Genomic DNA, 14,139 nt, shown 5'->3' on the forward strand with positions numbered 1-14,139 from the left:
ACCTCATCCCTGCCTGATGGGTGAGGAAGTGCATGTGTGTGTGTCTGAGTATGTGTGTATGTGTGCATGTGTATTAGGTGTGTGTGTGTATGTGTGTGTTGTCCGTGAATGTGCATGAGTGTGCGTGTGCAGTGTGACGAGGTGAACCAATTGTATTTCTGACCCTGGGATATACCTCTCAGGCTGCATGTCTGGGCGTATGTATGTGCATGTGTATGTGTGTGTGTGCATGCACATGTGTGTGTTGTTTTTATTCACACGGTATAGCGAGCCTCAAGACCAGCACTGGTTGGGGCTCTGCCTGAGCTAACGCTAGCCCAGGAAACAGTTCCAGGTTTTATAAAGAAGGGTTTCCTGCCCTGGCCGGTGTGGCTCAGTCGGTTGAACGTTGATCCATGCACCAAGAGGTCGCTGGTTCGATTCCCAGTCAGGGCACATGCCCAGGTTGTGGGCTTAATCCCCAGTAGGGGGTTGTGGGAGGCAGCCAATCGATGTTTCTATCTCTATCTCTCTCTCCCTCTCCCTTTCTTTCTCTGTCAAATCAATGTAAAAAACCATTTTTTTTTAAAGAATGATTTTCTGGAATCTCCCCTCCTCCAAGAATGGGGCTCCGGACTGAAAGAGAGTCTCTGAGCCTCATGGAGAGACTGAGACCAAGTCTGCCCTCTTCCCTCAGATATCCCTGACCTGAGGCAGCGCCTGCAGGCCCTCCACCTGCTCATCCTGATTCTTCCGGAACCCAACAGGAACACCCTGAAGGTGAAATCTACCTCCAGCTGCCTCCACTCTGTCATCTCAGCCCACAGCCACAGTAATGGCTCCAAGTGTGCCCATTCATTCATTCATTCATTCAACAACTCTTCCGGGAGCTGGGGTGCAGTGATGACCAACAGTGATGGCCAAGTCTTTCCTGAGACCTTTTCCCTAAAGAAAGGAGATGGGCCCTGAGAGGACATGGCGCTCACTGGAGTGTGCACTGCCCAGCATCACTGTCAGTCCCAGGGAGAAGGCTCTCTGTCCAGATAAGATGGGTGGACACTGAGTCAGTGAAGTAGGTTGGATCATCCCTTCCTACAGGACTTCTCAGAGTCTTGATATGCTAAGGCTTTGTGAATCTCCAGGTGGGACTAGAATGGGTAGCAGTTCCTGAGTCAGGTGTCCAGGGACCGCTTTTGTTATGGAAAGCATTGCATTGCATGGTGTTCCGTGGAGCACTCGTTTGGGAAATACTCACTTGGGGAACTCCCACTGTGTATTATGGGAGTGGGTATTCAGGACTGGGGGCTGGGGCTGGGGTGCAGCCTGGGCTTAGGTCCCAGCACCCTTCTGGCTGTCCTTGGGTCAAATCCAAGACATACCGCTAGGGTGTGCTGTGAGGAGACCCCAGGTCTACTGGAACCCTTGTCTGATGTGGACACAGGAGGCCCTGAAGGAGTATTTATAACCAGATAGTCCTGGGCTCAAGGGACCATCACGCCTTGTGCCTCAGCTTTGTTGAAGAGACAGCCTCTTCGAATTTGTTTCCTTTTCAGTAAACTTAGGCTAATAATACCATCTGTGCGATTGTTTGTAGAATACAAGAGCTAATACATAAGGAATCACAGAGTAGATGATGTGGTACTTAGCAAGTGTTCAATACATTCCCTCCCTCCCTCCCCCCCACCCTCCCTCCCTCCTTCTCTCCCTTCTATCCACCCTCATCCACCACCCATCCATCCATCCATCCAACCATCCATCCATCCATCCATCCATCCATCCATCCATCCTTCTATCCCCCCTCCTTCTGTTCATCCTTAATGGCTATGTGGCCTTGGGCACATTCTCCAAGCCACAGTTTTCCTTTTCTGTATAATGGGTACAAATGGTAGAACCTACTTTAAAGAGTTGTGGGAATTAAATGAGATGATAAATGCATGTAAGGTGCTAGCTAAGGCACCAGAAACACAAAAAACACTTAATAAATGGCAGCTATTACCACCATCTCCTTTCCTTCCCATTGTCTCTGCTTCCCTGTTCTTTCCCTTGCCTTTGGGGCAGATTCAGACACCCCAGATCCAGGTAAAGGAAGTGTGTTGGGCTTGCCAGGAAAATACCCACTTCCCAGAGTTGTGGCTCTTCTCTGCCTGGAAGTTGAAGTTTGACCCGGGTGTTTCATTAACCTCTGAGGGAGCAGGGAAGAGGGGAAAGTTTGGGCCATGTTTTGCCAGAAACAGACACAGAGAGGTCACAGGATGTGCTGATGGCAAAGCTGAAACTAAAACCCCTATGCCAGCCCCTAGCTCCTTGCAAGGCCCCCAAAAAGCACAGCAGGATGTTCTGGGGAAGGTAGGGCACACCAGGGGTATGCTAAGATTTGAAGAAAGTTCTGTGCCCTTCCCCAGGCACTCCTGGAATTCCTCAGGAAGGTGGTGGCCCAGGAGCAGAGCAACAAGATGACACTGTGGAATGTTTCCACGGTAATGGCCCCTAATCTCTTCCTGCACCGAGGGCAGCCCCCCAAACTCCTCAAGGGTAGGGAGAAGCAGCTGGCGGAGGGGGCTGCCGAAGTGGTGCAGATGATGGTGCACTACCAGGATCTGCTCTGGATGGTGAGTGCTATGGGCCAACTGTGAGGGGAGGGGACAGGCTGTTCATCTGGGTAGCAGGTATGGGCCCTTTTTCTCCTCTGGCTACAGCAGCTCTGTTGTCCCTGCCATCCATGATTATGGGTACTGTCCTTTCAGATCCCTAGTTGTGTCTCTTCTGGGACCTTTGTTGGCTCTTATGTATGACCTATGTCTTCTTTTTCCCCTGCCTTAGTATCTAAGAGGTGTCCACAGTCTCACACCTCCCAGCCAATCTACAGCCATCTGGTCTACCCCAGGTTAAGGGTGTTCCCTGAGCTCCCACAAATAATTCCTTCACCTCAAAGCTTTAATGATGTTGAAAAAGCCACCCTCACCCCTGTTCTGCCTCAGGCTTACGGACACAGGTCCTGCCTAAGACGAAGGCCTGAGCCAGATAACCAAGACACCCCCTTCCCCTATGAGCCTTGCCCAGTGTAACAATCCAAAGCAAGGACAAGGGGTAAGGGTAGGGAAAGAGGTCCCTCTGTGGTGTGGACATGCAAGGCCTGCTGACAGTTGGGGGATGGAACAGAAACACTAAGTTCCCTGCAGCACTTGAGACTCCCAGGGATGCAAGGTAGCACTGCCCAGCACTGCTGCTCAGGCCACTTCACTTAGAAATGTGTCACCTCTTCCTTCCATCTCTCCGTTCATCCTTCCATCTAGTCACCCACCCAGCCATCCACCCATTCCCCCACTCACCAATCCATTCATCCAGCCAGTCATCCACCAACTCACTCACCCACCCACCAACCCATGCATCCATTCATCCACCATTCAGCCATGCATCCATGCATTCATCCATCCATCTATCCACCCACTCACTCACCCACCAACCAATCCATGCATTCATCCATCCACCTACCCACCAATCGATCTATCCATGATCCACTTACCTTTCTTCCCTCCCTCCCTTCCTTCCTTTCCTCCTTCCTTCTTCCTATTCTTCCCTCCACCCATAAAGTTATTAAGATAATTTTCAATTTCAGAAACCAGAAAGTGAAGCTCTGACTCTTCTCAGTTTCTCCCTCATCACACCCAGGCACCCCTTTGTGTTCTAAACACACTAAATGCCAGCTGGTTCTCCTCACTCATCCTGCACTTCACACCTCTGAGTTTTTACTTATGCAGTTCACTCTGCCTGGAATTCCCTTACTTTTTTTTTAGAAAGGATGGAAACTGGAAACCTCTGCTTATTCTTTTCTTAGTTTGTTTGTTTTTTTTTTTTTAATATATTTTATTGATTCTTTACAGAGAGGAAGGGAGAGGGATAGAGAGTTAGAAACATCGATGAGAGAGAAACATCTATCAGCTGCCTCCTGCACACCCCCCACTGGGGATGTGCCCGCAACCAAGGTACATGCCCTTGACCGGAATCGAACCCGGGACCTTTCAGTCCACAGGCCGACGCTCTATCCATTGAGCCAAACCGGTTAGGGCTGTTTTTTCTTTTTATTGAATTTATTGGGGTGATACTTGTTAACAATATTATACTTCAGGTGCACAATTCCACAACACACCATTTGTACACTGTATTGTATGTTCACCACCCCAAGTCAAGTCTCCTTCCATCATCATTTATCCCCGCATACACTTCTCCAGTTCCCCTTAACCCCCATAGCAATCAGCACACTGTTGTCCATGTCCATGAGTTTTTGTCTCTTCTGCTCAACCCCTGCAACGCCCCCGCCCTCTACACCCCCCAACAACAGCTGTCAGCCTGCTCTCTATGAATCTTCCTCTATTTTGCTAGTTAGTTCATTTCATTCATTAGGTTCTACATATGAGTGAAATCATATAGCATTTGTCTTTCTCTGACTGCTTATTTCACTTAGCACAATACTCTCCAGGTCCATCCATGCTGTTGCAAAGGGTAATATTTCCTTCTTTTTATGGCCGAGTAGTATTCCATTGTGTAAATATACCACAACTTTTTTATTCACTCATCTACTGATGAACACTTGGGCTGATTCCAGGTCTTGACTTTTGTAAATAATGCTGCAATGAACATAGGGGTGCTTATATTCTTTTGAATTAGTGTTTTCTAATTTTTTCAGATAAATTCCCATAAGTGGAATCAGTAGGTCAAATGGCATTTCCAATTTTAATTTTTTGAGGAATTTACATACTGTTTTTCACAGTAGTTGTACCAAACTGCATTCATACCTACAGTGCACTAGGGTTCCCTTTTCTCCACACCATCGACAGCACTTGTTTACTGATTTATTGATGGTAGCCATTCTGACAGGCATGTGGTGATTTCTCATTACTAGAGGCCCGGTGCACAAAATTCATGCACCGGTAGGGTCCCTAGGCCTGGCTGGTGATCAGGGCCAATCGGGGCCTTCTGGCTGCTGGCTGGGGTCTTCCTTCCTCAGCTACCAGCTGCTGGCCAGGGCCTTCCTTCATTCTGTGCCACCCCCTAGTGGTCAGCACACATCATAGCGAACAATCGAATTCCCGGTCGAACTCCCGAGGGAACATTTTACATATTACCCTTTTATATATATAAACTAGAGGCCCAGTGCACGAATTCATGCACCAGTGGGGTCCCTTGGCCTGACCTGCGTGATCGGGCTGAAACCGGCTCTCTGACATCCCCCAAGGGGTCCTGGATTGCAAGAGGGTTCAAGCCAGGCTGAGAGACCCCATCAGTGCACAATTGGGGCCAGGGAGGAATGCAGGAGGTTGGCCAGCTGGGAAGGGACTATGGGAGGGCTCCAGGGCTTATCTGGCTGTCTCGCTCAGTCCCGATTGGCCGAATCCCAGCAGCAAGCTAACCTACCAGTAGGAGCATCTGCCCCCTGGTGGTCAGTGCACATAATAGTGAGCGGTTGAGTGGCCTTAGCATATTATTAGCATGTTATGCTTTGATTGGTTGAATGGACAACTGGATGAGTGGACACTTAGTATATTAGGCTTTTATTATATACGATGGTTTTAATTTACATCTCTCTAGTGATTAGTGATGTTGAGCATTTTTTCATATGTCTATTTGCCATCTGTATGTCCTTTGGAGAATGTTTACTCAGGTCCTTTGCCCATTTTTTAATTGGGTTGCTTGATTTTTTGGTGTTGACCCTCTGCTTATTCTTCAAGACCTAGTCAAGAGTCAACCCTATGGAAAACCCCTGCCCTTACCCATACGGGCCTGTACCTACAGCACATAGTTCCTGCCTTCTCTGTGCCCCTTCAGCTCTCTGAGGTCATGTGGCTACTAAAGCACATCTGTATATATAAAAGGCTAATATGCAAAGTGTCCCCAAGAGTTCGATGGGGAGACTGGGAGTTCAATTGCTTGCTATGACATGTGCTGACCACCAGGGGGTGGCACAGAACATGGCAGGTGACCAGCGGGCGGTGACAGGGCACTGAGGAAGCGAGGGAAGGAGGAGGCAGGGAGGCGGGGAATCTGATCAACCCTGATCACTGGCCAGGCCTAGAGACCCTACCCCTGCACTAATTTCATGCACTGGGCCTCTAGTTTGATTATAACACTTTTTATTGAAGGGAGTTTTAAAAAGTCAAGAAATGCCTACATGCCTTCTTGCTGTAAAAGTTTCAGGCAACATAGATGTAGATACACAAAATGGGAGAATTCCCCCTCCTTCTTCCTCCATGTGTATCATCCTGTTCAGGCATCATAGAGCCAGTAAGCAGAGGGGCCCAGAATGGGACCAGGCCTGTCAGACCCCAGAGCACATGCTCCTCATTATCAGGGTCAGGGAGACAGGATTCTCCTGACTCCCTCTGCCAGCTTCTGATTCCAGAGAAGAGTATGGGTCCCTGTGGGAATTTGCCAACGCAGGGCTGGCTGGGGGTTCTCCGAGCATTATCCCACTCCAGGTATGTTTGGGGACATCCCTGCCTGAGTGTGCCAATGAGCAGCCATGCCACAGCAGGTGTAGGAGCCTCCAGCCAAACCCAAGTGTGGGCTCTCCGAGTCCCCTACTCCATGGCCCTTTTTAGGGGCCAAATGGCCCCTCTCTTCCCACCAAACTAGTGCTTCAGCCCCAAGTTCAACAAATACGTGTTGGCAACTCCGTGTGCGGTTCTGGGACAAGGAAGATGCCACAGAGACTGGCAGGCTCTGCCTCTTGCCGGCAGCCCCGTGCTCCTGCTAAGACGTGATTCTCTCTGGCCAGGTCTCCTCTTTCTTGGTCGCCCAGGTGCGAAACCTGAACGACAGCAGTAGCAGGCGCCCCCAGCTCTGCGACACGGGCCTCAAAACCTGGCTGCGAAGGACACACGCAGACAGGGACAAGGAGGGGGATGGCCCCGAGGCGGTGAGTGCCCTCTCACACCCCAAGCCCAGGCGCAGGGAGAAAGAGGCGGCTGGAGGGCGCCTAGCGCTCCCGCATCCTCCGGGTATTCGCTACCATTGCGCTTCCCGTTGCAGCCACCAGGGGTCGCGCCGGCCCCACCGCAGCGAGCGAGGAGTAGGTGTCAGAAACCGGGGAGATGACGGCGCTGAGGATAGGGAAATGGCGTGGTGCAGGGACTTCTAGAAGCTGTCTTCCTTGCCCCATTTTCAGGCAGCCCTTTGTGTGCCTGGCGGAGGGTTGGGAAAGTGAGAGTCGCTTTGCGGGGTGAGGGGTGATTTGGACCAGGAAGGAGTAATAGAAGGAAAGGGCTTTCCAAGAATATTGAGTGCTCCTGGGAGGCATCCTGAACAGGGTTCCTTATTAGAGTTCCAAACAGAGAAATTGACCTGTGTCGCGTTGTGCATGATGTTCATGGGGGATGAGTATTTATATAAACCTATGTGCGTGTGTTCGTAGGTGCATTTCATGCACTCCTATTGTGTGTACCAGTATGAACGCATCTACACGCATGTTTCTGTGCCTGTGTTTGTGTATGCACACTATGGGGGCGTCATGTATGTGGACAAGGTATGATCTGTGAGTAAGTGGCTGGTGTGTATGTATACGTGTGCATCTTCTATTTTTAGTGTGGGTATTTATGGAAGTGCACGTATGTGCATATTTATGTGCACACATTTGAATTCCAGGTATGCATGTGTGTGCCCATGCATATGGAGCTTTCTCTCTCTGCAGACTCCCACAGTGGCAAAGATCCAGGTGGCCTGGCTTATCAAAGATACCCTGGAGGTGCCCCTGACCCCCAGCACCAAAGTGGCTCATGTCCTCAGGCAGTTCACAGAGCGCCTCAGCCCTGGTTTACAGGGTCAAGAGGGCAATGAGGACAAGGACAGCCTCCTCCCACGGTAAGGGGCACCTCCCCAAGACAGGAGCCTCTCTCCGACAGGGAGCAGGGAGCAATTCCAAGGAGGGGTCAGCGCTCAGAGCTGAAGGCCAGCAGAGGAGTTGCACAGGCTGTTGACCTTTCCCTTTCCGGGGTGGTCAGAACTGGGTTCTCCAACCTTCTTAGAGAGCTTCTTGGCTTCAAATAAAGTGATAATAGCATTCATTTATTCAGTAACAGGTATTTCATGAATGCCTGCTATAGCCCAGGTACCATGTAGAATGCTAGAATCACAATGAAAAGAGCAGACGGGGCCCTGGACTTACAAGCTCATAGCCCAGGAAGAGACAGACGTGTGTCAAATAGCCACAAAGGCAATATCAGGCAGTTCACAAACTGTATTCGGTTTTATAGGAAATACAGGGAACAATGTGAATGTAAGAAAAGGTACTTGGTATAGTCTGGGGAATGAGGTAAGACTTCTAGACACAGACAACTGCATGTGCAAAGGTCCTGAGGTAGCGTGTCCAAAGAGCTGAAAGAGGATCAGAGGGGCTGATATGCAACTGTCATTCCAGGATGCAAGGAACAGCTTGAGCTCAGGTGCCTCCGTGATGGAGTTGGCAAAAAAGACCTAGCAGTGTCAGTCATTAGCAGGTGTCTAGTCCAGTTCTTGGACTAGTCCAGGTCCTCCTTGTACGGATGGGAAAACTGAGGCCCAGAGAGGGGAAGAGGCTTGCCCAGAGCCACAGGCAGATTAGGAACAGATTGTGGAATTGAATTCATATGGTAATTACATGACACTTATATGATAACTATAATTATCATACATAATCACAATATTCACAATGCATTTTAACTCAGAATTTGCCCCTCACAGCAGGCTCCTGTCCCCACATGTCACTCCTCATCCCACCACTCTCGTAGCTTCCATTATGATACCCAGCAGGTAGGGGCCTTGTGGCGGGGGACCCACGACTAGCCCTCCTCGAGTGCCGTCCACCTGCCTCTTCCATGTCTCTGGTGCTGGGCTCCTTCGTGGCTCCAGCTTTCTCGGGAAGGTCCTTGTGTCTCACCTCCCAGCTGGGACCGAAAATTAGTGAGGACTGCCCCTTCCAGGCCTGGGGTCTGGACGCAGTTGCTGGTGAAAGACCAGTCAGGAGCCGAAAACCAGGATTACAGGCTTTATTAGGGGAAAAACCTGCCAGGCTGTCTCGAAAGGGGAGAACAGCCCTGACCGGTTTGGCTCAGTGGAAAGAGCGTCGGCCTGCGGACTCAAAGGTCCCAGGTTCGATTCCGGTCAAGGGCATGTACCTTGGTTGTGGGCACATCCTCAGTAGGGGGTGTGCAGGAGGCAGCTGATTGATGTTTCTCTCTCATTGATGTTTCTAACTCTCTCTACCTCTCCCTTCCTCTCTGTAAAAAAAAATCAATAAAATATATTTAAAAAAAAAGGGGGGGAGAACAGCAACCCATGCAGAGGTGAGCACTCCTTCTGAGGGGAGGAATGGGAAGGAATGGGGGCTTAGTGTACTCGGCACGCGCTGATTGGTGGCTTAATGCATGGTCCATATAAGGTACATGGTTAGGCACTCAGGTACTTAGGAACAAACTCCTAGGGTATTTGTCAGGTTCTGATTGTTGGTTCAATGTATGGTCCATATAAGGTACATGGTTAGGCACTCAGGTACTTAGGAACAAACTCTTAGGGTATTTGTCAGGTTCTGATTGCTGGTTCAATGTATGGTCCATATAAGGTACATGGTTAGGCACTCAGGTATTTCCGGGCTGCAGGTTACATCATACTCTGCCCACCAGTTGAGGGGAGGGAGGATCTGTCAGCTGGTCCTGTAGCCTCGAGCAGAAGAGCTCGGTGAGCCTCTCCTCTCTGTCTTGCAGCAGCAGGTTGAGGAAGTCAGCCGACATCGTCCTCTACGAAGTTGGAGGGAATCTCAGTAAGTTCCCAGCGGGTCGTGGGTCTGAGCCCAGGCCCCTGCAGCTCTCTGACCATGAGGGCTCACTGGGCCCCCCTGGGGGAGGCCGGAGTCCACCTTGGCTTGAGCCTTTCCCTCAGGCCTCTGTCTCCCAGGAAACCAGGTAGGACCCTGCTGTGAGGTTAAAGGTCAGCTTGTGGCCACGCCTTAGGATTCCATCTTGGAGTTTGGAGTATGGCCTGCAGTGGCCTCTGGCCTGGAGAGGGCAGCATTTCTTGCCTAGTGCGGTGCTTTCCAGCACCACCAGTGAAAGTGAGGAAGTGGAACTGCTCTGGGCCTATGGCCATGGATACCTTAAGGAATTCTGCCAACACATATCCAGCTCTGAGAGGCCCCTGGCTCTGTGGGAAGCAAGGATGGGCAGCTGTCCTCAGCTGCATTCTTTAGAGCAGAGTCTCAAACTTTAAGAGTGTGTCAGAATCACCCCGAGGGCTGATAAGACTCAGGTGGCCGGGCCCTGAGAATCTGCGTTTTAGCAAGTGCCCAGGAGCTATTGATGCTGCCGGTGCAGGGACCGCCATTGAGAGCCACAAGGCTTTGGGAGTAGTGAAGCATTGAGGGGGTGCCTTGCAACGGAGGGAAGGAGGGGAAGAGGTGAAGTCTAACCTTGGCCACAAGGGGGCTCTGGAGCGCCAATTGCATCAGCGTTTAGAGGTAGGGAGGGTGGTCGTCCTACCTCTGCGCCAGTCAGTCATTGGCTGTGGGCTGCCCCGAGGGCGGGACCATAATCCCGCCCCACCCGCAGGCATCTGACGTCAGCGGAGGGCAATTCTGGGCAAGGGGTAGCTGTGAGCCACAGCAGCCAAGGTTCACACAGGTGCGAGGGCGGTGCCTGGCCCCGTGAGGAGCTTTGGGTGGGCCAGCAGCACCTTCCACAGACACCACCCTCAACCTTGTCCCTGCTTCCCACAGGTGAGCATCGCCTGGACCCAGACGCCTACCTCTTAGATCTGTACCGTGCCAACCCCTATGGCGCGTGGGTCATTAAACAGAGCCCCCCCTAAGCCCTGGACTGTACCGAGGCCCTGGATGCCACAGCCCGCCCCCAAGCGGTGGGAGCACAGCTGCTTAGGGGGAGGTCAAGCTGCTCCTCCCAGGCGTCTTCTCTGCAGCGCCCCTCGGGTCCTGGAAGGGCTCCGCAGGCCGGCTCCTCCCCCCTCCCCCGGAGCCCTGGGGGGATGCTCTCCAGTAGCCCTACAGCGAACAGACTGGCAGGGCAGCCCTGGAGACGGGTCAGGCGAGCTCTGTGGCCTTGGGCCAGCCCCTTGCACTCTCTGAGCCCCCTTGAAAGTTGAAGGGGGTTGGGCCTCAGGCAGTGGGGGCTGACACTATGGCCAAGAACAACCTCCGGAGAACTGGAAAGAGAAAAAGCTCCCTTCACAGCTCTCATGCGTTCAATGTAGCTTTGCACAAGCTTGTGATTTTATAATGATATTTAAATTCTGTTTGAACATTAAAGGCACAAGTTAAATGTCACTTTTTCTTTGTTCAAGTTTTTTCCTCCCCAGCCCGGCTCTCATGGGTGTTGTTCTGGCAGTAAGTTAACATGGGAGCTTAGGGAGGGGAATGCCTTATGTTTCTCATCATGGTCTGGCCACACCTTGAACCTGCAGCCACCTGGAGGGGCTGGAGGAGAACTCAGAAGGGGGAGGGATGGAGTCATGACAACAGTTGTTGAATGGGGGCGGCGGGGGTGGGGGGGGTGAGGGGGGGAGTTGCTGCAGGGACAGCTTCTCTGAGAACCTGTCTCCTCCACCTGTTATCTGCTAAGGTCCAAGGTCTCTCTCCCTTCCTTCTTTCCCCTGTTCTGGGTCTGTCTCCTCAGGGCAGATGAAGCCTCATTCATTCATTTGTTCAACAATGGATTTATTAAGCCCTTAATATATGCCAAGAGCTTTACAAGTTTAATTTTCACAATAATCCATTGTCTCTGTTGTGTTCCCCCAGAAGCAGACCCTGAGATAATGGTGCAAGAACAAATAGTGATTCCCAGGAAACACAAGGGAATGGGGAGATGAGACAGAAGTGGAGGCAGCCCATCAAAGAATGCTCAAGGAAGTTACCACTGCGGGCAACCAGAGCTTAATTTTGCTGGAGAACTCTGAGGAACAGCGTAGAGGATATGTATCAGAGTTATTCCCATCCAAGGGGCAAGGCAGTGGGGTATTTATTCATCACCTCCTGTGAGTCATTGGTTGAGGGCTCCTCCTGAGAAGGGTGGGCGTTTGTTGCCTGGCACTGCCAGCCTTCATGTGTACAGGCATAGTGGGCTCCAGGAGCCAGAGGAAGCGCTCAGGTAGAGAGATACAGATGCTGGCAATTAGAAGTTGGACACTGTACACTGAAATAGTACTAGCTGAGGGGGTACTGGTGGTGCATTCATAGAACCTGCTTGACCCTGTAAGGTGATGACCATGATGGTGGTGGTAATGATGGTGATGCTGATGCTGATGATAGTGATATCAACGGCGATGTGGTGGTGGTAATGATGATGATGGTAACTGTGGTGGTGGTGGTAGTGCTGGTGGTGGTATGGTGATGATGATGATATTGATGATGGTGATGCTGATGATAGTGATGATAATGGTGATGGTGATGATAGTGATCAGGATGGTGTTGATAATGGCCCAAAATTTCAGTGTCTTCAATGCTTTCTTGTACTTCTATCTCTCCCTTCTTGCCCTCTTAGCTATCCTCTGTAGAGTGGCCCTTTTTAAAACAAAATTCAATTCTACTAAAATCCAACCCTACAGAAAACCTTCCAGAGGGATCCCATACCACTTAAAATAGTGTCCTGACCCTGACCTATGCGGCCCATTTAATGTTTCTGATGCCACTTCCTTCACGCTACCCCTCACTTTGCAGTCAGCCACGTGAGCCTTCTTTCAATTCCTCAGACATACCAAGTTCATTCCTGCTTTTGAGCTTCTGCACTTGCTGGTCTATCTGCCTAGAACACTCTCCCACAAGATACTCCTATAGCCAGCTCCTCTCACCTCCGGGTCTCAGCTCAGATGTCCCTTCCTTCAAGAGGCCTTCTCTGACCATGCCGTTTCAAGTTTTGCTCTTCTCTCTCTCTCTCTCTCTCTCTCTCTCTCTCTCTCTCTCTCTCTCTCTCTCTCTCCTTAATTAATTAAATTAGTTGATTATCATTACCTGGAATTATTTTATTTAATTACTTTTTTTTATCATCTGTCTCTTCAACATAAGGCAGAAACCTTGTGGGTTTTGCTCACCTTTGTGGATATGATGGCACATAGTAGGTGCCCCATAAAATCCATTGGATGAGTGAATGCATTTGAATAGCTCTCTACCCCTCTATCTGTTTCTTCCAGAAACTGTTGTCCTTACCACCTGACTTGGTTTGAGGTGTGAAAATGAGGACATGCTCCTGAAGTACCTATAGCAAGCGCTCACTCAGTGCTGTCATTATTATTATGAATTATTAACGAGAGCCAGGCAGCCTGAAATGGTGACTAATGACAAGATCGGCCCCAGGTTGCCCGCACCTGTGCTTGTCCCCTTGCATGCCTCACGCATCAGTTACAGAGCCAGCATGACCAAGGAGCTGTGTGGTTGGAATACGGTTCTTTAACCTTGGCGGGGGAAGGAGGAGGGGCGGGTGTCCTGGTGGGTGCCAGGAACCCAGGCCTGGCCCTGCTAACTTTGCACTCAGAGTGGGTCGTCAGCTATCCGTGAGGATCCCAGTTTAATCACATGTCAGTGTCCCCATTCATCTTCGCGCTATCTGGGGGCTCATCTTTTTTCATCCTGTGGCATCATGGTGATTGATGATCGTGCACCAGGGCCGCTGCTGGGTTAGCACAGCTCACAGTGGGTGCCCAGCTTCTCTGGGCTCTGCAGTCTGGGGCCAGCTAGGGCTGAGAGCATGTTTCTTTTAAGAAGCCTGTTAAGGACTAAATTGTGTCCCGCTCCTCCCAAGTTCATATGTTGAAGCCCTAACTCCCAAGGTAACTGTATTTGGAGATGGGGCTCTTAAAGAGGTAATTAAGGTTAAAGGAGGTCATAAGGGTGGGGCCCTATCCCATAGGACTGGTGTCCTTACAAGAAGACGATGAGACGTAATGCTCTCTTTCCGTGCACAGAGGGGAATGGCCACGTGAGGACACAGTGAGATGGCAGCTATCTGCAAGCCAGAAAGAGAACCCTCGCCAGAAAGAGGATCCTCACCAGAAACCAAACTCACAGCACCTTGCAGATCTTGGACTTTTAGCTCCCAGAACTGTGACAAAATTAATATCTGCTGCGGAAGCCTGCTTGAGCAGACTGTGACAGGCCCTGGCTTCCTCCAAGCTTCTGTGAGAGGAGGGTGG

General features: G+C 50.7%; 1 protein-coding gene across 1 annotated transcript in view; it reads left to right on the plus strand.

Moving 5' to 3' along the window:
• Positions 1-10,809, plus strand: part of ARHGAP40 (Rho GTPase activating protein 40) — a gene marked incomplete at both ends in the record, with an annotated part of 29,871 nt that extends 19,062 nt beyond the window's left edge. Inside the window, 6 exons of the mRNA XM_080683770.1 lie at positions 677-759; positions 2,382-2,588; positions 6,752-6,892; positions 7,664-7,833; positions 9,711-9,766; positions 10,718-10,809. Coding sequence (XP_080539896.1) covers positions 677-759; positions 2,382-2,588; positions 6,752-6,892; positions 7,664-7,833; positions 9,711-9,766; positions 10,718-10,809 — 749 coding nt within the window. The remainder of the gene's footprint in view (positions 1-676; positions 760-2,381; positions 2,589-6,751; positions 6,893-7,663; positions 7,834-9,710; positions 9,767-10,717) is intronic.
• Between the last annotated feature and the right edge of the window lie 3,330 nt (positions 10,810-14,139).

This window comes from Plecotus auritus, assembly GCF_963455305.1.
Source record: "Plecotus auritus genome assembly, chromosome: 8".
Classification (NCBI taxonomy): Eukaryota; Metazoa; Chordata; class Mammalia; order Chiroptera; family Vespertilionidae; genus Plecotus; species Plecotus auritus.